The sequence below is a fragment of the Odocoileus virginianus genome, chromosome 3 (assembly GCF_023699985.2).
Source record: "Odocoileus virginianus isolate 20LAN1187 ecotype Illinois chromosome 3, Ovbor_1.2, whole genome shotgun sequence".
Lineage (NCBI taxonomy): Eukaryota > Metazoa > Chordata > Mammalia > Artiodactyla > Cervidae > Odocoileus > Odocoileus virginianus.
The window spans coordinates 48,635,386-48,656,315 of record NC_069676.1 but is presented as its reverse complement, the minus strand read 5'-3'; the positions used below and the strand labels follow the sequence as shown (position 1 = coordinate 48,656,315).

General features: G+C 42.0%; 1 protein-coding gene across 10 annotated transcripts in view; it reads right to left on the bottom strand.

The window, feature by feature from the left end:
• LOC110148446 (protocadherin alpha-C2) overlaps positions 1-20,930 on the bottom strand; it is a 187,734-nt gene that overhangs the window by 12,823 nt on the left and 153,981 nt on the right. For 9 of the 10 annotated variants that reach the window (XM_070465499.1, XM_070465497.1, XM_070465498.1 and 6 more), the window contains exons 2-3: positions 20,129-20,187; positions 17,102-17,190 (exon numbers count right to left, since the gene is read on the bottom strand). In XM_070465499.1, coding sequence (XP_070321600.1) covers positions 17,102-17,190; positions 20,129-20,187 — 148 coding nt within the window. Of the gene's footprint in view, positions 1-17,101; positions 17,191-20,128; positions 20,188-20,930 lie in introns of those variants that run through there. The other variant, XR_011486873.1, reaches the window with a different exon arrangement.

Below are 20,930 nucleotides of genomic sequence, written 5' to 3'. Positions count from 1 at the left end.
TTGGCATTTACTAGACAGATGTGTGACCTTACTTAACGCTAGGTGTCTCAATTTCCTAAGTATTAAAATAGGTGTAATCTGCTATATTTAAAATCGATAACCAACAATGTCCTACTCTACAGCACAGAACTCTGCTCAGTGTTACCTGGAAGCCTGGATAGGAGGGGTGTTTGGGGAGAATGGATACTTGTATATGTATGACTGAGTCCCTCTGCTGTGTACCTGAAACTAACATAACATTGGTAATCGGCTGTACTCCAATATAAAATAAAAGGCTTTTAAAAAATAAAATAAAATGGGTATCATAACAGACTTATCTCTGAGGTGGTTATACAGATTAACAGATTTAATATAAATAAAGTGTTTCCTGGTAGCTCAGCTGGTAAAGGATCACCTGCAGTGCAGGAGACCCCAGTTTGATTCCTGGGCTGGGAAGATCCTCTGCAGAAGGGATAAGCTACCCATTCCAGTATTCTCAGGCTTGCCTGGTGGCTCAGACGTTAAAGAATCCACCTACAATGCAGGAGACCTGGGTTCAATCCCTGAGTTGGGAAGATTCCCTGGAGGGGGGCATGGCAATCCACTCAAATATTCTTGCCTGGAGAATCTCCATGGACAGAGGAGCCTGGCAGTCCATGGGGTAGCAAAAAGTCGGACACAACTGAGTGACTAAGCACAGCACAAAATATTTAGAACAATATGCGGCTTGAGTGCATAAAACATCGTTTAAGTGCTCAACACAGGTGAGCTGTTACTATTATTAGTCACAAATAAATTCTCTCCTTTCTTCTGCTCCAGGATTCTCAACCCTGAGCGCTAAGTCCCTGGAAGATGGTACCAGTGAGTTAAGTGACATAGAGGTGGGGGTTAGAGGGAGTGTATAACAAGTGCAGTCAACCCCAGATATGAGAGTGCCAATTTGATATGTTCATACCCTATCCTATATATACTAGGAGCACAAAAAATATGCATAAGAAGATGTACTCTCAAGAGGGAGAGGATATATGTATACATATATATGTGTGTCTGTGTGTGTGTGTGTGTAGCTGATTCACAATGTTGTACAGCAGAAACTAACACACCATTGTAAAGCAATTATCCTACAATTAAAAAATATTTTTAAACTTAAAAAATAGAAAGTGTACTGCATTATTCAAAAAACATATATACCAAAGGGAATTTGGTAAATAACTGGTAATATAGACATACAACACAGTATGCTTTTATTAAAGAAGAAGGAGACAGGTCTATATGTAGTGACTTGGAAAGGCATTTGTTAAAAAATAAAAACAAGCTATATACTCATATGCATAAAATTATCCCGTTTTGTTTTCTGAAAGCCTACTTATTTTTAATAAACATAAAAAACACATTCATACATCAGTTATGTAACTAAAAATTAATTTGAAAAAATATTTGGAAGACTGAACTCTAGTATTAATATCAACTATGGACTCTGAGTGGTGACAATGATGTGTCAGTATAGGTGAAACAATGCACGGCTCTGGGTCTGGTTATCAATAGTGGGGGAGGCTGTGCAGTGTGGGGACAGAAGCATTTGGAAACCTTCTGTACTTTCCACTCAATTTTTCTAGGAACCTAAAATTTCTCTAAAGAAATAAAGTTTATTCGAAAAATATATTTGGAGCATACAGACAAAACTGTTAATGGTGGTTGCCTCACTGAAGGGGAGTGGGCCTGAGGGAAACTTGAATATTTTCGCATAAATGATGCTGTGTTGTTTAACATTTACATCAACAATGTAAATGCATATTGTTTTATAATATAGTACTTTATAGTTTATAGTTAACAAAAAACTATAAACTGGGAGATACACACTAAAGCATTTTTAGTGGTTATTGCTGGGGAGAAAAGGAATGAGGTGCTACTCATTTTATTTCAGTTTTTACAGGTTTAATTTGTTATCATGTTTGTCCTTTTATAATTAGAGAGAGAGAGAGATTAAAAAGAATACTAGGGCTTCCCTGGTGGCCCAGTGGTAAAGAATCTGCCTGTGAATGCAAGAGACATGGGTTCGATCCCTGACCTAGGAAAAGCCCAAATGCTGCAGAACAACTAAACCCCTGCGCCACAGCTACTGAAGCCTGAGGGCTCTAGAGCCCGTGATCTACAACAAGAGACGCCACCGTAATGAGAAGCCTGTGCACCGCAACTAGAGAGTAGCCCCCACTCGCCACAACTAGAGAAAAGTCCATTCAACAACAAAGACCTAGCATGGCCAAAAATAAGTAAGTAAATAAAATTTTTTAAAAACAGACTACTAACCCAGTCTACTTGGTCAGTTGTAAGTTAAAAAACTAGCTCAAAAAAACTAGCTGAGACAAAATGTCCCTGGCCCAGGTAGCCTAGACCCAGGACCAGCTACATAACTTTCAGGGTTCACTGCAAAATGTTAAAAAAAAGATTAAGAACTTCAAGATGGCAAAAGCAGAGACTTAAACCCAACAGGGCCTTTTCCAAGTGCAGGGTCCCATGCAGCAGCCTGGCCTGGACCCTGGAGTCCCTTACTGGGTTCCTCCTGCAGCACCGCCGCCCCTCACTCTGCCTGTCCCACACTGCCTGTGTGAGCCATCATTGTGCCACTCAGCAAGAACACTGCTTCCGGTTTTCAGATTTTTCTTCTCTGCCTCCCTCCCTTACTTTGTCACAATCTGCGCTTCTTAAAACTTGGCAGCAATCCCAGGCTCTGTGTTGCTGTGTCACTTTGCAGCCTTGAGCAACCATTTCTAGACAAGCCATGGTATCTCTGCACTGAGGGTGTAAAATGGAGGTGCTGTCAGAACACTGCAGGGAGGAGGGCAGGGGAATGACTGTCATCGGAGAAACCCTCTCCTCTACCACCATCTCTGATTCTGTGTGCTCCAAGACCATTCCATTTCCTCTAACAAAGACACTGGGAATCCTGTTTACTGTGCTAAGTGCCAGGAGTATTAAAACTGAGAAAATAGTAACACTTTTGAGTGCTTGAACTAAGCACTGTGCTAACATTTCACAGGCATCATCTCATTTAATCCTTACAGCAGCCTACAGTCTTTCCTTTTTTACACATTAATAAATCTGAAGCACAATGATGAAGTGGTCCCACAGGGAGCAGAGGGACTATGCAATGCCACACTGCCTCCCTTAAAAAGCTAACACAAGGCAAAATTTAAACAAGCCTTCCCTTCATTCCACATTTTCTTAGACATGATTAAACCAAGTCCAGGAGAATTACCTAAGAACATTTCCAAGGCCAGTCCCTTTTACAAAAATGCTGCATTCATTACCCTCTTGGTCCCACATTTCTAGACACTCAAGAGTTTCTAACTCCTGGTTTAGGTGAAGAAAAACATTAGCTTGATAGCTCATGAGTTTGTCGTGACATATTACAGGACAGTTTTTGCAGATTCAGCAGAACAAAGAGGCTCAATAGAGGCTCTGTTCTTAAAAAGGAAAAAAAACAGACCTTGAGGCAGCTCTCCACTTTTAGCAAGTGAATGAAAGTTCTCCTTCTTTAGCAGGATTGTGGAAGGCCAAGAAAATCTGACTCTAGTCTTTCTGATCTCATTTCCCAACAGTCTTCCACGCCACCCTTCCCATCAAATGTATTCATTCTGTTCACCGATATTATCTATTCTGGTTTGGTGGTACATGTATTATTGCCTTTGGCCAGAACTTTTCCCCCACAATCTATGTACCATCCTTCAATACAGTATTGAATGTCACATACTCTCTGACCTGGTCCCCTAAATTTCCAATTCCATCTTCTGGGCTCCCACAACATATCTGCTATTCATGGTTGCTGAGGGAGGGTTTGGGCCCTGTTAAAAATTAGGAGGTCCCTCTCAGGAAACATGAACCAGCTGACCATGTTTACATGGGGTTTGTATGGATTACAACACAGATAGACTCTGGGTCCCATCCTGGACTGACAGGCCCTAGTGGTTTGTCCCTTCCTTCCCCTCATTGGACCTGCCTCTACATGGCACTATTACGGTCCTGACACTGTAATATTTCCATCTTATTTCTTTACATTTCTGTCTCCCCCACTGGATTATGAGAACAGGGCTGTTAGATTTAGTATTTTATCTCCATCACCTAGAACAGAGACTGGCCTTAAGAAGATACTTAACAAATGCTTGTTTAATGACAATATAGGAAGTTCCAACCAAATTCTACATTAAAGCCAAGCCAAGGAAAGTTTCATTGGACAGGATAGTCTAATACTTCTTTGTGTGTGTGTGTATGTGTGTGTGTGTGTGAGAGAGAGAGAGGAAGAGGAAATATGAATGGATGGATGGATGAATGAAAGAAAGGGCATTTTAAAAGAGAATGCTGATAGTGGTGGTGGTTAATGGTAAAGTTCTAAGGACCTGTCTGTCAGGTGGATTTTGTAAGGACCTTCCTTGTGCCCTTCAAATCACAACCATTTAGAACATTAGTACCCTGGAGGAAAGGTTGTGACCTTGAGTGAGAAAAGACCAAGGAAGCTAATTTATACTCTAAGTGCCTAGAATTAGAGACAGCACACTGAAACGCTCATCTTCCCTACAGAGATTTCCCCCGGGCAGATATTTAGAATCAATTTACACTTGGTCCAAGAGAGGGAAATGGACATGACACTGATTGTTGACTAAACAAACCCCACTGGCTGCAGATTGAGGGACAGCAGTCAGATCAACATCTTAGTGACACAAGGAGCCTCCAGGGGATGCCGGCCTCTAAGGAGGCTCCTCCATGGGTCTCCTGGCTAATCACTGTCAGAAGCAAGAGGCTGATTTAGTCTCCAGTCAGAGCTGCTGAGGGTGCTGGGACGCTCTAGGCTTTGGAAGTGCTTAGCCTGTTAGGACCTCAAGGAGGTAGCTAGTGTGAGAATAGATTTGTTATGCAAAGTGCTCCTAAAAAACAAACAAACAAATCCTGACTGCATATGTATCCACAGAATTGGCCTACAATCACCCTGACCCCTGCTCCTGACTCAGGAGGCATCCCTGAGGAATGGTGACATTTAGAAATAGTGACTCAAGTACCCCTTCCCGCCCACAACTCCCAACACATACATATACACGGATCAGGCTCTACACTTTCTTTTTCAAGAAAGTCCTAGATATATATTTTAATCTGCTTTCACCTAGACACAGATGCTAGACACATACAGGACACGTGATGGGCAGTGCCCTGCCTTCTGGCATCACCCTGGGGGCAGTGACTTTGCCAGGCCTTTAATGGACTCTTTCCTAAGAATGGACCCAAAGAGGCCTGTCTTCTCCTGACTGCTCCATGACTCTTGGGAAAATACTCTTAAGCCTGGGACAAAACAGTACGTCAAATCCCTTAACGTAACAATGAAGTGGGGACCTTCCTCCTCTCTCCACATTTCCAGCTCTTCCCACAGAGGAGGTAACACCCACCAACCGTCCTCCCAACCTCATAGCAATGTGCAAGGAAGGGACTTTTCACGTTTAGCTCCACTTTCTTACTTACTCTTCTCAGAAAAGTTGTCTCATTGGGGAGATTATCATAAGCTAAAGTTTAAATGTGTTATATTTCTCTCTCTCTCTTTTTTTTTTTTTTTTTTTTTTTGGTTGTGCCGCAGGCTGCAATGCCGGATCTTAGTTCCCCAAACAGGGATCAAATCAGGCAGTGAAAGTATCAAGTCCTAACCACAGGACTGGTGGGGAATTCCTCAGATTGTGTTTCCTGATTGGGCCAAGTTAACATCAACAGTTACTGTTCTTTCATGACATAGTGAACTGAAGTGAAGAGAAAGTTGCTCAGTCGTGTCCAACTCTTTGGGACTCCATCCATGGAATTCTCCAGGCCAGAATGGGGAGCCATTCCCTTCTGCAGGGGATCTTCCCAACCCAGGGATCGAACCCAGGTCTCCTGCATTGCAGGTGAATTCTTTACCAACCGAGCTATCAGAGAAGCCCTCTTTCATAACATAGCTCTTACCTAATTCTTTGTCTGCTCCAGCTCAGCCTCTGTTTGGTAATCAAACCAGGACAAGTGCCCCTCCTCACCGAGGGAGAGTTCTTCCATTCTTGACTTCTTCCCTTGCATTCAGGAACTTGAAAGCCCTGTCACAGTCTCCAGAACTTCTTTACCAATAACAAGCCTGATTCTGAACTTTGATTCTCTCAGTCGGTCCTATGCATCTATTCCTAATTAGCTAAGATTTGGAGAGGGAGGGGGTGATGAATTCATCTCCAGCACACTGTTGCCAATTTATAGCTTTCAAAAGGCCTTTAAAGTCTAGTTCACACTGACTACACCTTCTTCAGGGTCCTAATTTGCACCTAACTTTACCTTCACCTACACTGAAACTTACACACACAGAGACACACAGAGCCACCTCTGCCTCATGGAAGATCCTGAGACAGGCAGGATAACGGTGCCCCAAAGATGTCCACGGGCTTCCTCAGTGGCTCAGCGGTAAAGAATCTGCCTGCACACTGTTCATAATAGCCAGGACACGGAAGCAACCTAGATGCCCATCAGCAGACGAATGGATAAGGAAGCTGTGGTACATATACACCATGGAATATTACTCAGCCATTAAAAAGAATTCATTTGAATCAGTTCTAATGAGATGGATGAAACTGGAGCCCATTATACAGAGTGAAGTAAGCCAGAAAGATAAACACCAATATAGTATACTAACACATATATATGGAATTTAGAAAGATGGTAACAATAACCCTATATGCAAGACAGAAAAAGAGACACAGATGTATAGAACAGACTTTTGGACTCTATGGGAGAAGGCGAGGGTGGGATGATCTGAGAGAACAGCATCAAAACATGTATATTATCAAGTGTGAAATAGATCGCCAGTCCAGGTTGGATGCATGAGACAAGTGCTCAGGGGCTGGTGCACTGGGATGACCCAGAGGGATGGGATGGGGAGGGAGGTGGGAGGGGGGTTCAAGATGGGGAACACATGTAAATCCATGGCTGATTCATGTCAATGTATGGCAAAAACCACTACAATATTGTAAAGTAATTAGCCTCCAACTAATAAAAATAAATGGAAAAAAAGAAAAAAAAGAATCTGCCTGCAATGCAGGAGACGTGGGCAGGAGATGAGGGTTCGATCCCTGAGTTGGGAAGATTTCCCTGGAGGAGTAAGTGGCAACACACTCCAGTATTCTTGCCTGGGAAATCCCAATCCATGGGGTCAAAAAAGAGTTGGACACACCTGGACAACTAAACAATGACAAAGATGCCTTCATCCTAATTCCTGGAACCTAGGACTATGTTATGTTACATGGTTAAAAAAAAAGAAAGAAAGAAAGAAAGAAAAGCACTTTGCATATGTGATTAAATTAAGGATCTTGAGCTAGAGTGGTTATCCTGGATTATCTAGGTGAGCCCAATGTAGTCACAAGGGTCCTCACGAAGGAAAGAGCGAGATAGGAGAGTCAGAGAGTGGGGTCTGCAGATGCTCTGTGTGGCTGTGAAGATGCAGGAAGGGGCCACTGAGCCTGGAAATGCAGGCAGCCTCTGAGAGCTGAAACAGACAAGGAAACATATCCTCCTGTAGTGCCTCCGGAAGGAATGCAGCCTTGCAAATCCATTGGTTTTTAACCCAGGGAAACCCATTGTGGACTTCTGGTTTCCAGAACTATAAGGTAATAAATTTGTACTGTTTTAAGTCACCTAGTTTTGCCATTCGCTATGGCAGCCATAGAAACTCATATAGATTTTGGGATCTGAAAGTGGGCTGTTGCTGTGAAAATTGCTAACAATATAAAAGTGGCTTTGGAACTGGGCAACAGACAGAGATTTGAGGATTTTGAGGAGCATGGAGAAACTGTCTTGATTACCTTGAAAAGGCTGTTAGTAGAAATATGGACATTAATGACTCTGCTAGAGAGGACTCAGAAGTGAGGACGATGGTAGGGAAAACATACATTGTCTTGGGGAATACCAAAGTGTCACTAACAGACTGTTGTGGAAATAAGGTCTTGAAAGATGCTGCCAGTGAGGGCTCAGATGGAAATGAGGAACGTGCTACTGGAAACTAAAGAAAGCAGATCCTTGTTACATAGTGCAGGAACCCACCTATATTGTGGCACAGTAAAACCCATTTTGTATGTCTGACCTCCGGAACTATAACACAATAAATTTGTATTAAGTCACAAAGTTTGTGGGAACTTATTACAGCAGAAATGGGAAAGTAATTAGACCCCGACAGTTTGCCTTGGAGCTCAGACAGTGAACAATTTTCTCCAAATTACCAAACTATTTCCTTTACCTGGCAAGTGGGACAAAGTAACTGTAGTGTGTCATTTAATGCATAGAGTTCAGAAGCAGGCAGACATGGGTTCGAATATTGCCTTAGCCATTGTTATTCACTGATGAATTCAACAAATATTTATTAAGCACCATCATGTACTAGACAGCTAGCTCAACACTGGGAATATAATAGCAAAAAACACTAGATGTAAAAAAGGATGAATATAAGGAAGTCATTTAATTCCTACGAGCCTCAATTTTCCTAATATAGAACAAGGGAATAATAATTTCTGTTTTGTTTAAGTAGGCAAGGCATATAAAGTGCTTATCACAGTTCTCAATAAATAATAGCTATCATATCAAGTCTTCCTTTCTCTTGTTCTAAAATACATTTCCCACAGCCCAAGGGGGCAACAGGATGGGATTTAAAGACTTTGAAACTTCAATGACAAAAGACCCACCAAATGACCCTCCACATCTCCTTACAGATAGGCATTAGCTGAGGGAAGGGGACTTCTCCTTGGCTCATCAAACATGGCGCCAAGCTCCCAGGCTCAAGGGCATCCACCTCAGTCTGTTTACACATCCAGTGATGCCCTTCTCCCCACAAAACTCTGACATGGAGTTTGGTGTGCATCTAATGTAAGTCACTTACACTGGCTGAAGCTTCTAGCCTTGTCACAGACCTTTAGGTAACAGCAGGTGATCAAGGGAACACATATAACATATGTGTACTTGGGTAAGACAGTATCTGTGATGCAGAGTTGAAGAAAATAAGAGCGGGAATGTCACCTGACTGCACAGTGTGGCCCATGATGTCGCCCTAGAGCAATAGCTCTGGACACCGGGCCGATGTTGGAAGTAAACCCAAGCTGGCGGGCTTTCTTGGACCATCAACAACAAACTTGTTTGTTCTGACCTTCTGTACAGGACAGGCTGTACTTACTTTTGAAGTTTGTTTGGTTGTTTTTCACATGCAATTGCAGCTATAATCTGGAGGCTTAGGGTACTCTGTTTGGTATTCAGTGCTTAAAGGACACAACTCTAGTAACAACAGACTTCTCATTATTTCTGTTATGTTATGGATTCAAATTTGGTTTCATGAAAGTTACCTTTTCCTATCCTAACCTTCTATAGTTAACCTTGAATCTGACTTCTACAAAGCTCTCCATTTCCTTTTTTAATACTAAGCACAAGCACCTTTCCCCCCTTTATCTCCTTTAGTACTACCATCACGACTGCCTTCTCCCATCCTTCACCTAGCCCGCTGCCTTGGAGTCAGACCCTTCTAGGCAGGGAGCTGCCGAGGAAGCTCTTGGTCTCACTGAGCTGGGAGTGACACGGCATCCATCTCTGCTCCTTGTCCTTTCTCTGACTGTGGGTAACAAGCTCTGAGGCCTGAGGCAGAGAGGGGCTCCTCTCCAACCCACAGGCTCACTTCCAGGCCTCCTGGCACTGAACTCTATTATGACCTTCCCCTAGAGGCCCCTGGTCTCCAGCCAGTGCTTGACCTGAATGTGTTTCTCCAGATTAGGCAGTGACCTTCTCAACTGCAAAGTTGACTGCCTCTGAGAAAGTGAACTTTTCAAGTTCTTTTGGAATCTGGGGTGAGTTGCTCTGAAAATATTTGTCATTAAAGATCCATGCTGTTGCTGGGGACTAGCTTTTATTTCTAGTTCACTGGAATCAGTGAGGCTGAGGGCAATGCCTGCTAGAGCTGCAAAGCTGAAAGGCATTACAAGTTATTGCTACCCATCTGCTCTCAACCCTGGCCATAAATAGGTCTTTCTCGTCCAAGCACCTCCCCGGGAAGAGCTCCAAGCCCACCAGTTCCATACAACCCAAGAAATCTGTCCCACAGAATGAAGTGTGGACTCTCACCCAACACTTCTGCTTCCCCACAGAGCTCTCAAACACACAGGTGGCCTGTCATCTTTGAGCCAAGTCAGGTAGCAGAGTTGGTGACGCCCCCTTCCTTGTGGTCTTTGGACATCTCCCCAGCAGGAACTTGAATTTCCCTTTCTAAAAGGGACTTAAAAGTTCAGCCACCAAGGACAGTGTGTAGAGAAAGCTAGGAGGGAAGGTTACTCAGAAACTCTCCTGTTCCATGCAACACTCAAATAAAAGAAGAATAAAGTGTATTATTTTCTAAAGACATATGCAAAAATTGTTTCTCATGATGAAGTTTGCAGGAACCAGACTGCACTCCTCCTGAGGCTCGTTAGATGGATCAATAATAACCAAGGGAACTGTAATCAGCCTCCATTTCCTGGCCCTGCATTAGCTGCTTCTCTGCATCTGTGTGGCTGAAGGAAACTGTGGCCTAAGGCAACAGTTCCTGCTGCTCCTCTCTCCTCACCACACTCTCCCTCTCCAAAACATATGCCCACATCTGCCTCCTTAGCGCAGTAGGCAGCGCGTCAGTCTCATAATCTGAAGGTCCTGAGTTGCAAAATATATGCTCAGGAGCACACATCTCAGTGCACAAGGGATTCCATTTTCAGGAGGCACAGGATCTGTTGTGGGCCTCTGACAAGGAAGAAATTCTTTTACTATGTATCATGGCCCCAACCCTGACTGTATTCTGCCTATTGAGCCTGCAAGAATGGATGTAGGAAAAATGAGAGTGGTGTGGGGAATACAGGGCGGAGAGAAAGAGCTATCTCAGAATCTATTTATTCAACAGAAACTTTTCAGAAAAAGCAGGAAGTCTTCCCTCTAGTTTTTTATTTACATGACCATTAAAAATAGAAGGTGCCAAGTGCAGTACCAAGTGCTCTTTAAGAAGGAGTTGAAGAAAGTACCAGACAGATGGAGCTAGCAAAGACAAACTTCCTGGCTTCTCCTGGGTAGAGGATTCTAATTCCCCTTCTCACAACACCTCGCTCCGGCCCTCCAGGCCAGGTCAGAACACACAAGATAAGCTACACAGAGAACTCCAACAGACCTGATGGGCTCCACACGACCAAGAGAGTAAAAGCGTATCTTATACAAGGACTTATTTTTCTCCGCTACTAGCAACCCTAAGGCAATATGGCACTCCTGGACTGTGAGATGCAAGGTGAGAGTGGAGAATATTGATGGGAGGGAGCTGCCCCACCCACATAGATCACTGATCTCATTTTTTTTTCCTTCCTGATAAAGATATGCAGACATCTCCCAGGACTATTGTTGCCATGACAACAGCAGAAGTTAAGGGTGAGCAGGTTAGTGGAACAGCATGCTTTTTAAATTCTCGGACAAGGCCTGAGGCTGCAGTCACTCAAAAAGTGGAAAAATTCATGTTGGCAGTGCTCCTAAATGGATTCCCCCAAATTTAAGGATCATGGCTTCTTTCTGGGGAAGAATCAAAGATGAAGTCTCTGTGGAGACCTTCCATGGGGAGTTGATTTTGTCAGGGAGGTGGGAATCCCTAAGACAAATAAGAGCATGAATCTCCCTATAAAAGTAGGGCACGTTAACTGTCCATTTTCCACAGAGTAAAGAGATGCAGCAAACCAGGGCAAAAACAATCCCCCAAGGGCACAAAATGGTGCTTTTTAAAAAGTCTGCTCTATAATAAAGCCTTCCCACAGAGACTACTCAGAACAACTCAGACCTAGATTCTGATGTTGAAAGGTAGACTCATACCTTGAAAAATCCTAAAAATAACCATCGTTTACTAAACATTGCTCTCCAGGCTCTGCAGATATGCGTACTGTCTCATTTAACTCATGCATCAACCCTATAAGGTAGACACTATTATCTCCATTTCAAAAAGAAAGAAACTGGGACTCAGAAAAATAACAGTCCTAGGAACATACAACCTCTGAGTGGAAGAGCGAGATTTCAAATAGGGTTACTCTGACCTTTGATATGCGGAAGGCTTACTGTTTCTAGTAAGAACCATAAACAGACGCATAAACAGAGGCCTTCATTGCATTGTGTCCAAGCCTCCAAAGGTATGAGACAACCTCAGGAATATTTACCCTCAACTCTCGACCAGTCCTCAACCTTAGGGTTCATCAGGGTCACTTAGAGGGCCCCTTAAAACACAGATGGCTGGGCCTCTGCCCGAGATTTTCGGATTTGACAGGTGTTTGTCAGTGTGGCTTTGGGAGCCATCCTTGGAGAAACCCTGTGCAGTCACTCTAAACCTCAAGGCCTGAGCTGCCTCACCTACCTAATTAACCTTTCACAGTTCAGCCCCAGGTCCCTGGGGGTGTTGCTTGAAAAGCTATAATGTTATCTTTGGCAGTGCTGTGCCTTTTGGAATTCCCTGAGCTCTTTTTGAAAACAGTGAATATCTCCCACTCCAAAAATAATGTACTGTTGTTGCCTTGAGTAAGTCCTGAGATCCCATGAAATGTGGAAAGAGGAGCCTGGAAGAACCAGTGTGAAAGCAAAGCAGCCAGGGACCCCGAAGCCAGACTGGCTCTCTGGAAGGTACAGACGGTCTTTTCATAATCTCTTGGGATTCCCTCTAGGAACTGTCACAAGAGGGCACTCATTAAAACCTCTTCAGAGACTGCACGCTAAGAACGTTAAAACATATAGGGTTATCGTTAACCCTATATGCAAAACAGAAAAAGAGACTCAGATGTATAGAACAGACTTGTGGACTCTGGGAGAAGGCGAGGGTGGGATGTTTCAAGAGAACAGCATCGAAACATGTATATTATCTAGGGTGAAACAGATCACCAGCCCAGGTTGGATGCATGAGACAAGTGCTCGGCCTGGTGCACTGGGAAGACCCAGAGGGATCGGGTGGAGAGGGAGGTGGGAGGGGGGACCGGGATGGGGAATACATGTAAATCCATGGCTAATTCATTTCAATGTATGACAAAAACCACTGCAATGATGTAAAGTAATTAGCCTCCAACTAATAAAAATAAATGGAAAAAATAAATAAATAAATTTAATTAAGATGGTAAAAAAAATTTAAAAAAATAATAAAGTTAATGCTTGCTAGGCTTTAAAAAAAAAGAACATTAAAACAGCTGTAAGTGTGAATGGCTGGCCCTTTAATGCCCCTCCCCCCACGCGTCCTCCATCTGAAGAGGAACTGGGAGCTGAGGCGGAGCTCAGTCTCACTGAGCTGCTAAGGAAATAAGAAGCCTGTGGTCCAGGCCTGCTCGCACAGAAGTGAGGCTGGAGAAAGATGCCAGGAATTGGGATTAGCAGATTTAATGCCTGACTTGTTTATCCTGCGGGAAACATCACCTGGTGATGTCCCCACTGACCCCTTTAGAGCGTGGCATTTTAGCCTCAGCTTCTGTGGACTGTGACAATAAATGAACAGTTTGATGACAAAGCCAAAGGATTCATCCGTGGAGGAAAAACAACTACAAAGAACACATGCAAAGGAGGACTGGGTCACAGCAGGCCTCTCTCTATTCCCACGGCTGGTTGTGTGTTGCTGGGGTTGCTGTGAGAAGGTGCTATTTCCAGAGAAGTTCTCAGACACAAGTGTGAGGGGACTCGGGCACCAGGAGGAAGCCTTTTGAAAGCAACTACACCTTCATCATGAAGCGCTAAGGGCAGCAGAATCCGTGAAAGGCAAGCTCTACTCAGGAATGAAAACAACCAAATGTTTTGGAGCATGTTGATGAATTCTCCAGGAGAGTGGCTGGGGTTGGGGGGCGAGGTGTAACGGGACTGTACAGATGTCAGGATGATCCAGACTACTTTAGAGGGTCTGTATCTGGGCTCAGAAGTGAGAACTACTGAATGTTGACCACCATGCTACCATCTAGGGCCACAACAAAGACTACAGGAAACAAAAGTATGCCAAAAAAAAGAGTGAAAAGATTAGACATTTACTAAAACTATACGTCAAGCGCTATATTCAGTTCTTTCTTCTTCAGTTATCATGGCAACTGGATAAAATCGGTGTTATTATTATACCCAATTTATAGGTAAGGTAACAAAGAAAACATGAATTTAACCAATTTGTTTACGCTCACCCAGCAAGTAAGTTTGGAATTGGAATTCAATTCAGATCTGACTTTAAACCATAATCTTAAATCTTTATCCTGTGTTCCCTCCAAACAGTGCAGAACATATTTTGAGTCCTAAAACTCTAAAATATCAAAAGACAGAGCAGAACACAGAGGAGCATCTCTCTAATGTCCCATCACTGGTGCAGAGGTTTGCTGAAAAGTATGGGGAGGTCACCCTCGGAAGACAGAAGCTCTGTCCAGCTCAGTCCATGAAAACTGTGACTCATTAGTCAACAGCCAGGGACAGCCCTGAGGGGAAGGGATTACACAAGAGCAGTCAGGACAGCAGGGAAGGGGAGCCATGGCGACTCCTTTTCCATCTTCTGTCAACAAGATGGGTTCCTTCCTCCTACACTGCTGGTAGGAATGTAAATTGGTGCAGTAAGGCAGTTCCTCAAAAAGCTTAAAATAGAGTTGCCATATGATCCAGCAATCCCACTCCTCGGCACACACCCAGATAAAACTATAATTCAGAAAGATAAATGCACCCTTGTGTCACAGCACCATGGTTTACAACAGTCAAGACATGGAAGCAACCTAAATGTCCATCAACAGATGAATGGATCAAGATGCGGTATATATATACAATAGAGTACTACTCAGCCATAAAAATGGATGAAATAATGCCATTTGCAACAGCGTGGTTGGACCTCGAGATTATAATACTAAGTGAAGGAAGTCAGAAAGACAAATGCCATATGATCTCATATGTGAAATCTAAAATATGACACAAGTGAACTTACCTACAAAACAGGAACAGATTCACACACAAAAAGAACAGACCTGTGGTTGCCAAGGGGGAACAGGGCTAGGGGAGGAATGGCTTGGGAGTGTGGGGTTAGCGGATGCATACTATTATATAGAGAATGGATAAACAACAAGGTCCTACTGTATAGCACAGGGAACTATATTCAATATCCTGTGATAAACCATAATGGGAAAGAATATAAAAAAGAATGTATGTATATGTATAACTGAATCACTTGGCTGTACAGCAGAAACAACATTGTAAATCAACTATACTTCAGTAATTTTTTTTTTTAAAGATGGGTTCTTAACATCGTTTTGAATTTGAAGGAGAGTCCTGGGCCAGATGCAGGTAAAATAATCTATGAACAGTTCCTATTTCCCACTTGCCTAGGAATATACACCAACTAGCACCATCAATGAAAGGGAGAATGTATTCAAAGTTAGTTCTGGACTCACCAGCCTGACCTGCAAAGTCTCTGTGAGAACAAGAAAAACCCTGAAATGGAGGCAGGATGGTAGGGCATGATTTCATGGCACTGCTTTGATTGAGCAGTTCTCACCTCTCAGATGCCTCCCATGCTGCAATGCTTGGCAGTCTAAAACCACTTCCTCCTCCACCACATTATGCCATCACTGGCACTGGGGTTGCAAATTTGTCAATGAACTATTTTATGTTCTCCCCCTTGCCATCTGGAATATTAGCTCTTTAATGAATTGCTTTAACTTAGGCGTTTGTTTTTTTTTGACAAATGTGACTTTTAGTTGAATTATACAACATTCATAAATAGCAAATGCTGGCTGATTAGAATCAACAAAAACTCTTAAGAGCTGCCAGCAAAAATGGGCCCTTAGCTGCACATGTTACTTGCACAGCCTAATCATTTGAAAGGCACCAGATTATTTTTGGAAAGAACTTTTTACACATACACTTATATAATCTGTTATGCATGTGAATATACATATATATATGTGTGTGTGTGTGTGTGTGTGTGTATTCGAATTTGGGTGGATTCTTGCAAGCCAGTCAAGCTATGAATAGAAGAACTAGATACACTTGGATTTGAAGTTAGGCACACTTAGGTTTGAATCCTACCTCTACTACAAACTATGTGAACCTGGGTATGTTTCTTAACCTCTCTGTGTCTCTAGCTCCTTTAATGTAAAAGAGAGATAATAAATCCCATGCAAGACTGTCTCAGGGAGTAAATGAAATCATGCAGGGCACAGTGTCTAGATACAGTGTGTCTCAAAAATTAGTAACTATTATCACCACAGTGATGTTCTATTTATAGAGGATTATGCTAGACAACATTTGGAATCTCTATATTTGTTCCTTTCTGAAAATTGCCACCAGGATGGGTCTCCAAAGCCATATTTACATTATATGACACTGCTTTAGTGACTGGGCAAGATAAGGAAAATAAGGAAATGTGAATTGAGGAAATTTTTTAATGCTCACCCAGCCACTGGGTTCTTGATGTCATCTGGCAGATTCTCTTTCCTGAAAGTTTGGATTAGGAATCAGTTCCCACTGGTCCTCTGCACTAAGAAACTTCAAGATTGGCCACGTTTGGCAATGTGCATGTCAAGGCAATAAAAGTCAGTCTACTGAAAGATGTGGATGTCGGGAAAGAAGGAGACCTGACTGAGACTTGAAGTCAGAGTGGTGCCTTGGTTCTGACAAGTTTTCCACTTCCACGAGAAACTCCATTTCATCAGTCTATCTATTAATCAATCTATCAGTCTCCCTTTTGTTTACTACTTGGAGTGGATTTCCAACATCTTTAACCAAAAGATCTCTGCTAACAGTGTCATCTCTGTGCATGAGGCTACCAGATTTTGTCTGTGTAGCTAGCTCAGATAGACTAAGTATTTGACATGTACCTGGTTATTACAGAAAAGAAGTTTATGCACACACACGCCCTTTTGTTACCTGTTTCCAACCACTGAGGTACATTAAGAAGAAAATCAAAATACTTGTGTATAACGATGTACATAAGGAAGTCACGCATGTAAGGAAAAGAAGAAAGAATTAAAAGAGAGTCACTGATATTCCTGGTCTTACAATAACAGGTCATCTGATGACTTTCCAGAACTCAAACAAGAAGGGCGAGACCCTGGGTCTTTACCTGGTGTCGCACTGGATACTGTCGGCCACTGCTGATCGGGTCCCCCTGGACCAGCCCGGAGAATGCCAGCCTCCTCCAGGTGCACAGAGCTGAGTGAACACACAGATCCAAATAAAAGTCAGACCATAAATGTCTTTCTAGCTCTCCTTCCACCCTCAGAAAGTGCTTACATCTCTGGAGGCAGGACTGCAGCTAACAATTTCTACTCGTGCTTAAACTGAAGCAATTACTACTGAGCAGTCACCTTGCATAAAATGCAAAAGCATTGCTGACTTACTGCCCGCTACACCATGCAGAAGATAAACGTGTTTTATCTTTATAGCAATTTTGGTTTTCATTAAAGCCGTGTGGTATTCATTAAATCTAACAGGAAGCCCATCAGAGGGCTAAAAAAAATGCCACTTTATCATCTTAATGCTGAAGCAGATGAAGAGAGCTTATTTTCAAAAGCCCCAAGTTTCTTTTGCTGGTTCTCTGATTTCTGGGTTTTCTGTAGGACAGAGGAAAGCACAAACATTATTTGCTGGTAACTATAGTATTATTCCAGTTTTGCCCAATTATTTCCTAACTTTATTTTCTGTTTCATCATTCTTTATTTTTTCCTCAAAGAAAACCCACCCTACATCTCCTGGGACTAGAGAAAGTTTATCACCATCATGGACCCCAATTCAGAAGAGATTAACTCCGCATGAAATACTGCAAAGGAGTGAGACGTGAACTGGGAGATCCTTAGAGGTAAGCAGAGATAGAACGTAAACTGTTCATGGGCAGAGAGAACATCATATTCATTTATGTATGTGTAATGTAAGCACATATGAAACTCTCAAATATTTTTTGGATGAAGAAAGGAACGAATGGGACCCTAAGAATAAATATCACCCAAGAAAACCCTCAGCAAAATAAGAGAACTCTCTGAAACTAGACATTGATTCACCTTGGAAATTAAGTTACCGAAGTAAAACTTAGAGGACAACTGCCTGAAGAGGTCATGTGACTCAACAGAGCAGACAAACTTGAAATATCATGGGGGAAGTTCTCTCAATGCAACATTCTTTTCCCTTTTTTTGGCCACATCATGTGGCCTGTGGGATCTTCGTTCCCCAACCAGGGATTCATGCACCCTGAGCAGTGAAAGATCAGAGTCCTAACCACAGGACTACCAGGGAATTCCCAATATCCTCTTACTCTCTGACTTCAAATAACATATCTGGTGGAAATTCACTCAATAAGCTCTGCTCTATTGCTGTTCTTCCCTTCATCTATATACTAGAATCTTCTCTTTTTTCCAAATATTAATATCGTTCAGGTACTGTGGAAGGTGTTGCTGGAGCCTACCAACAAATTCTATGGATTCAATTAGATTCTCTCTGAAGATATAACTACCCTGGGAACCAGCTCAGCTCAAGCAGAATTTTCAAAGGACAGGTACACAATATCTGAGGCTAGAAAGGTCAGGAAGCCAAGCATATCCGTGAAAAAGATGAGTATTACTTAAGTTCACAACTTAACATATGTTCCATGTACTACACTGTGAGGAATAAATAACTTTTAGTTTTAATTTTTATTTCCTTTCTTATCCTACTTGAATCTTATGACATCTTAGTTGAAACCTGAATAGAAGCACATATGGCTTTTTTTCACTTGAAAATGGAATAAGGAAGTGATATGTTTTAGCATTTTACTTTAATGTAGTTTTAAAGGTGAACCTTATAGCTTTGGTACTTTTCAAATAAAGTACTAATTCAACTGGGAGATAAAGAGTTGGTAACATAAACCATATTTTTTCCTATCATATAGTCTACCATAATAGCTCAGATGCAGGAAAAAGCATAAGATAGCTTCTAACAAATAGAATATTTCTTAAACCTAGTATAATGGCATCTGCCCAAGTGTTTCTGGCCTAAAATTATAACCAGATTCTAGTGCAGTGTCTCATCAAGCTAACTACTGATCTTCAGTCTTCAACTGATCACTTCTTGTTCAGAAAGAGCACCTAATATAATGATTTCTGCTCAATGTGAAATAAAATGGTTAGGAATATACTGACTTATTTGAATTTAATACATTTTTAATGGGTTAAAGCCAATTTTTCATTAACTCAACACATACTCTGTAAACTCTCTCTTTAGAAATTGATCAAGATTTGGTTAAAGATCTACTCAAAAGTTGCCCAGATATTTTGAGGGGCTTAACTCTGGAGTTTATTTCTTCTTTAAAACTAAATTATTCTGGTGGTAGTGAATATTAGTTGCTTGGCGCTCTCCATTTGGTTTCCCAAACACACTCACAAATAATGAATCTTTTATTTGGCCCTGTAGCATGAATACTAGATCAGGTCTGGGAATAATGGTAGTTAATCAATTACTGTCAAAGAGACAAAGTAGAGAAGGCAAAATTATATTTAATCTGAGTCTTAGAGTAATGCTATTACTCTAGATTAATTGAGAAGTAAGCTTGATTTGGTCTCCAGATATTCAATAAAGGCCCTTCACGTGGCTCATCCTCTGAGGAGTCCATGCCACTGAGGGCAGGCAATAAGACAGCAACAAGATGGAAAAGACAAGGAGATGCTAATAAGGGTGAACACGGACAAGAATAACAATTATGTGGCTAATAGGATATAACAGTCAATGTGTGATGGAAAACCAAGGTGGACAACATAAGCATGTATTATACAATATACTCAAGTCCCAAAGCATCAGTGTTAGTTATCATTTTATGGGAGGGTCAGAAAGTATAGATAGAAAAAGGATAAAAGAAGTTCAAACTACGTCCTTATAGAAATTTTCATGAGAAAAAGTACACAGCTGCCTGTCTGTGACTTTACAGGGCACTCTTATTTGGCAGCACTTAGTAAGCATTTGGCACTGACCACTTCCAGATACGGAGACAAAAATAAGTGTATTCCCCTGGCAAAGTATTCAGGCATCTCAGTTTTGACAGCTGCTTCCGACCTATGAAGACAAGAGTTTATCTGATTCACACAGTTACAGTAAGTTCTGGCAAAAGAAGGAGGGAAAGACATACCTGTGCATTCCTGCCCTCAGGGAGGCAGAGTAACGCCAGTCAGGGTTGGGCTGTCGTGGCTGCAAAATCACAAAGGGAGTTTCTGTTAATATGGCAAAACAATGATCTCCTAGTGATGATGTTCACTGGTAAGTTGGTTCTTAAATATCTCCATGCATCTATTGAAAATATTGAAGTTGCCATTTCACATGCAACTCTAAGATGATATCCACACATACAGCACTTCAGAAGAAAATTAGTTCATCAGGGTCCATGCACAGATTAAATATCATGGAAAACGGAATTTAATGATGCTGTGAGGACCAGCTTTGGCTTTGCCTTGCTCCAAACAGGTCTATGTATTAACAAATACACACTACTGTGTATACATAAAATAGATAAACAACAAGGACTTACTATATACCACAGGGAACTCTATTTAATATCTTGTAATAACCTAAAATGGAAAAGAATCTGAAAGAGAATACATATGTATAACTGCATCACACAGTACACCTGAAACTAATACAATATTGTAAATAAACTATATTTCCATTAAGAAACAAAACACAGGTCTATGTTCCTAATGCAGCACTTATGGAAGGACAGTTTGTTCTGAAACAGGAAAAGTTTTCATTGCTTTTGCCCTCAAATGCCCCATTAAGGCAACATCCCCAGTTTGGTATTCTAGTTTATAACAGGGCACAGGACTACACAAGTTCTGCTGGTCTGGCTGGACTGCAGAGTACTGCAATCTGCTGCTGGCTTTGCAGACTGCAGCATGTTTGACCCTGGACGGATGTGCCCAGTCATAATGCCAACA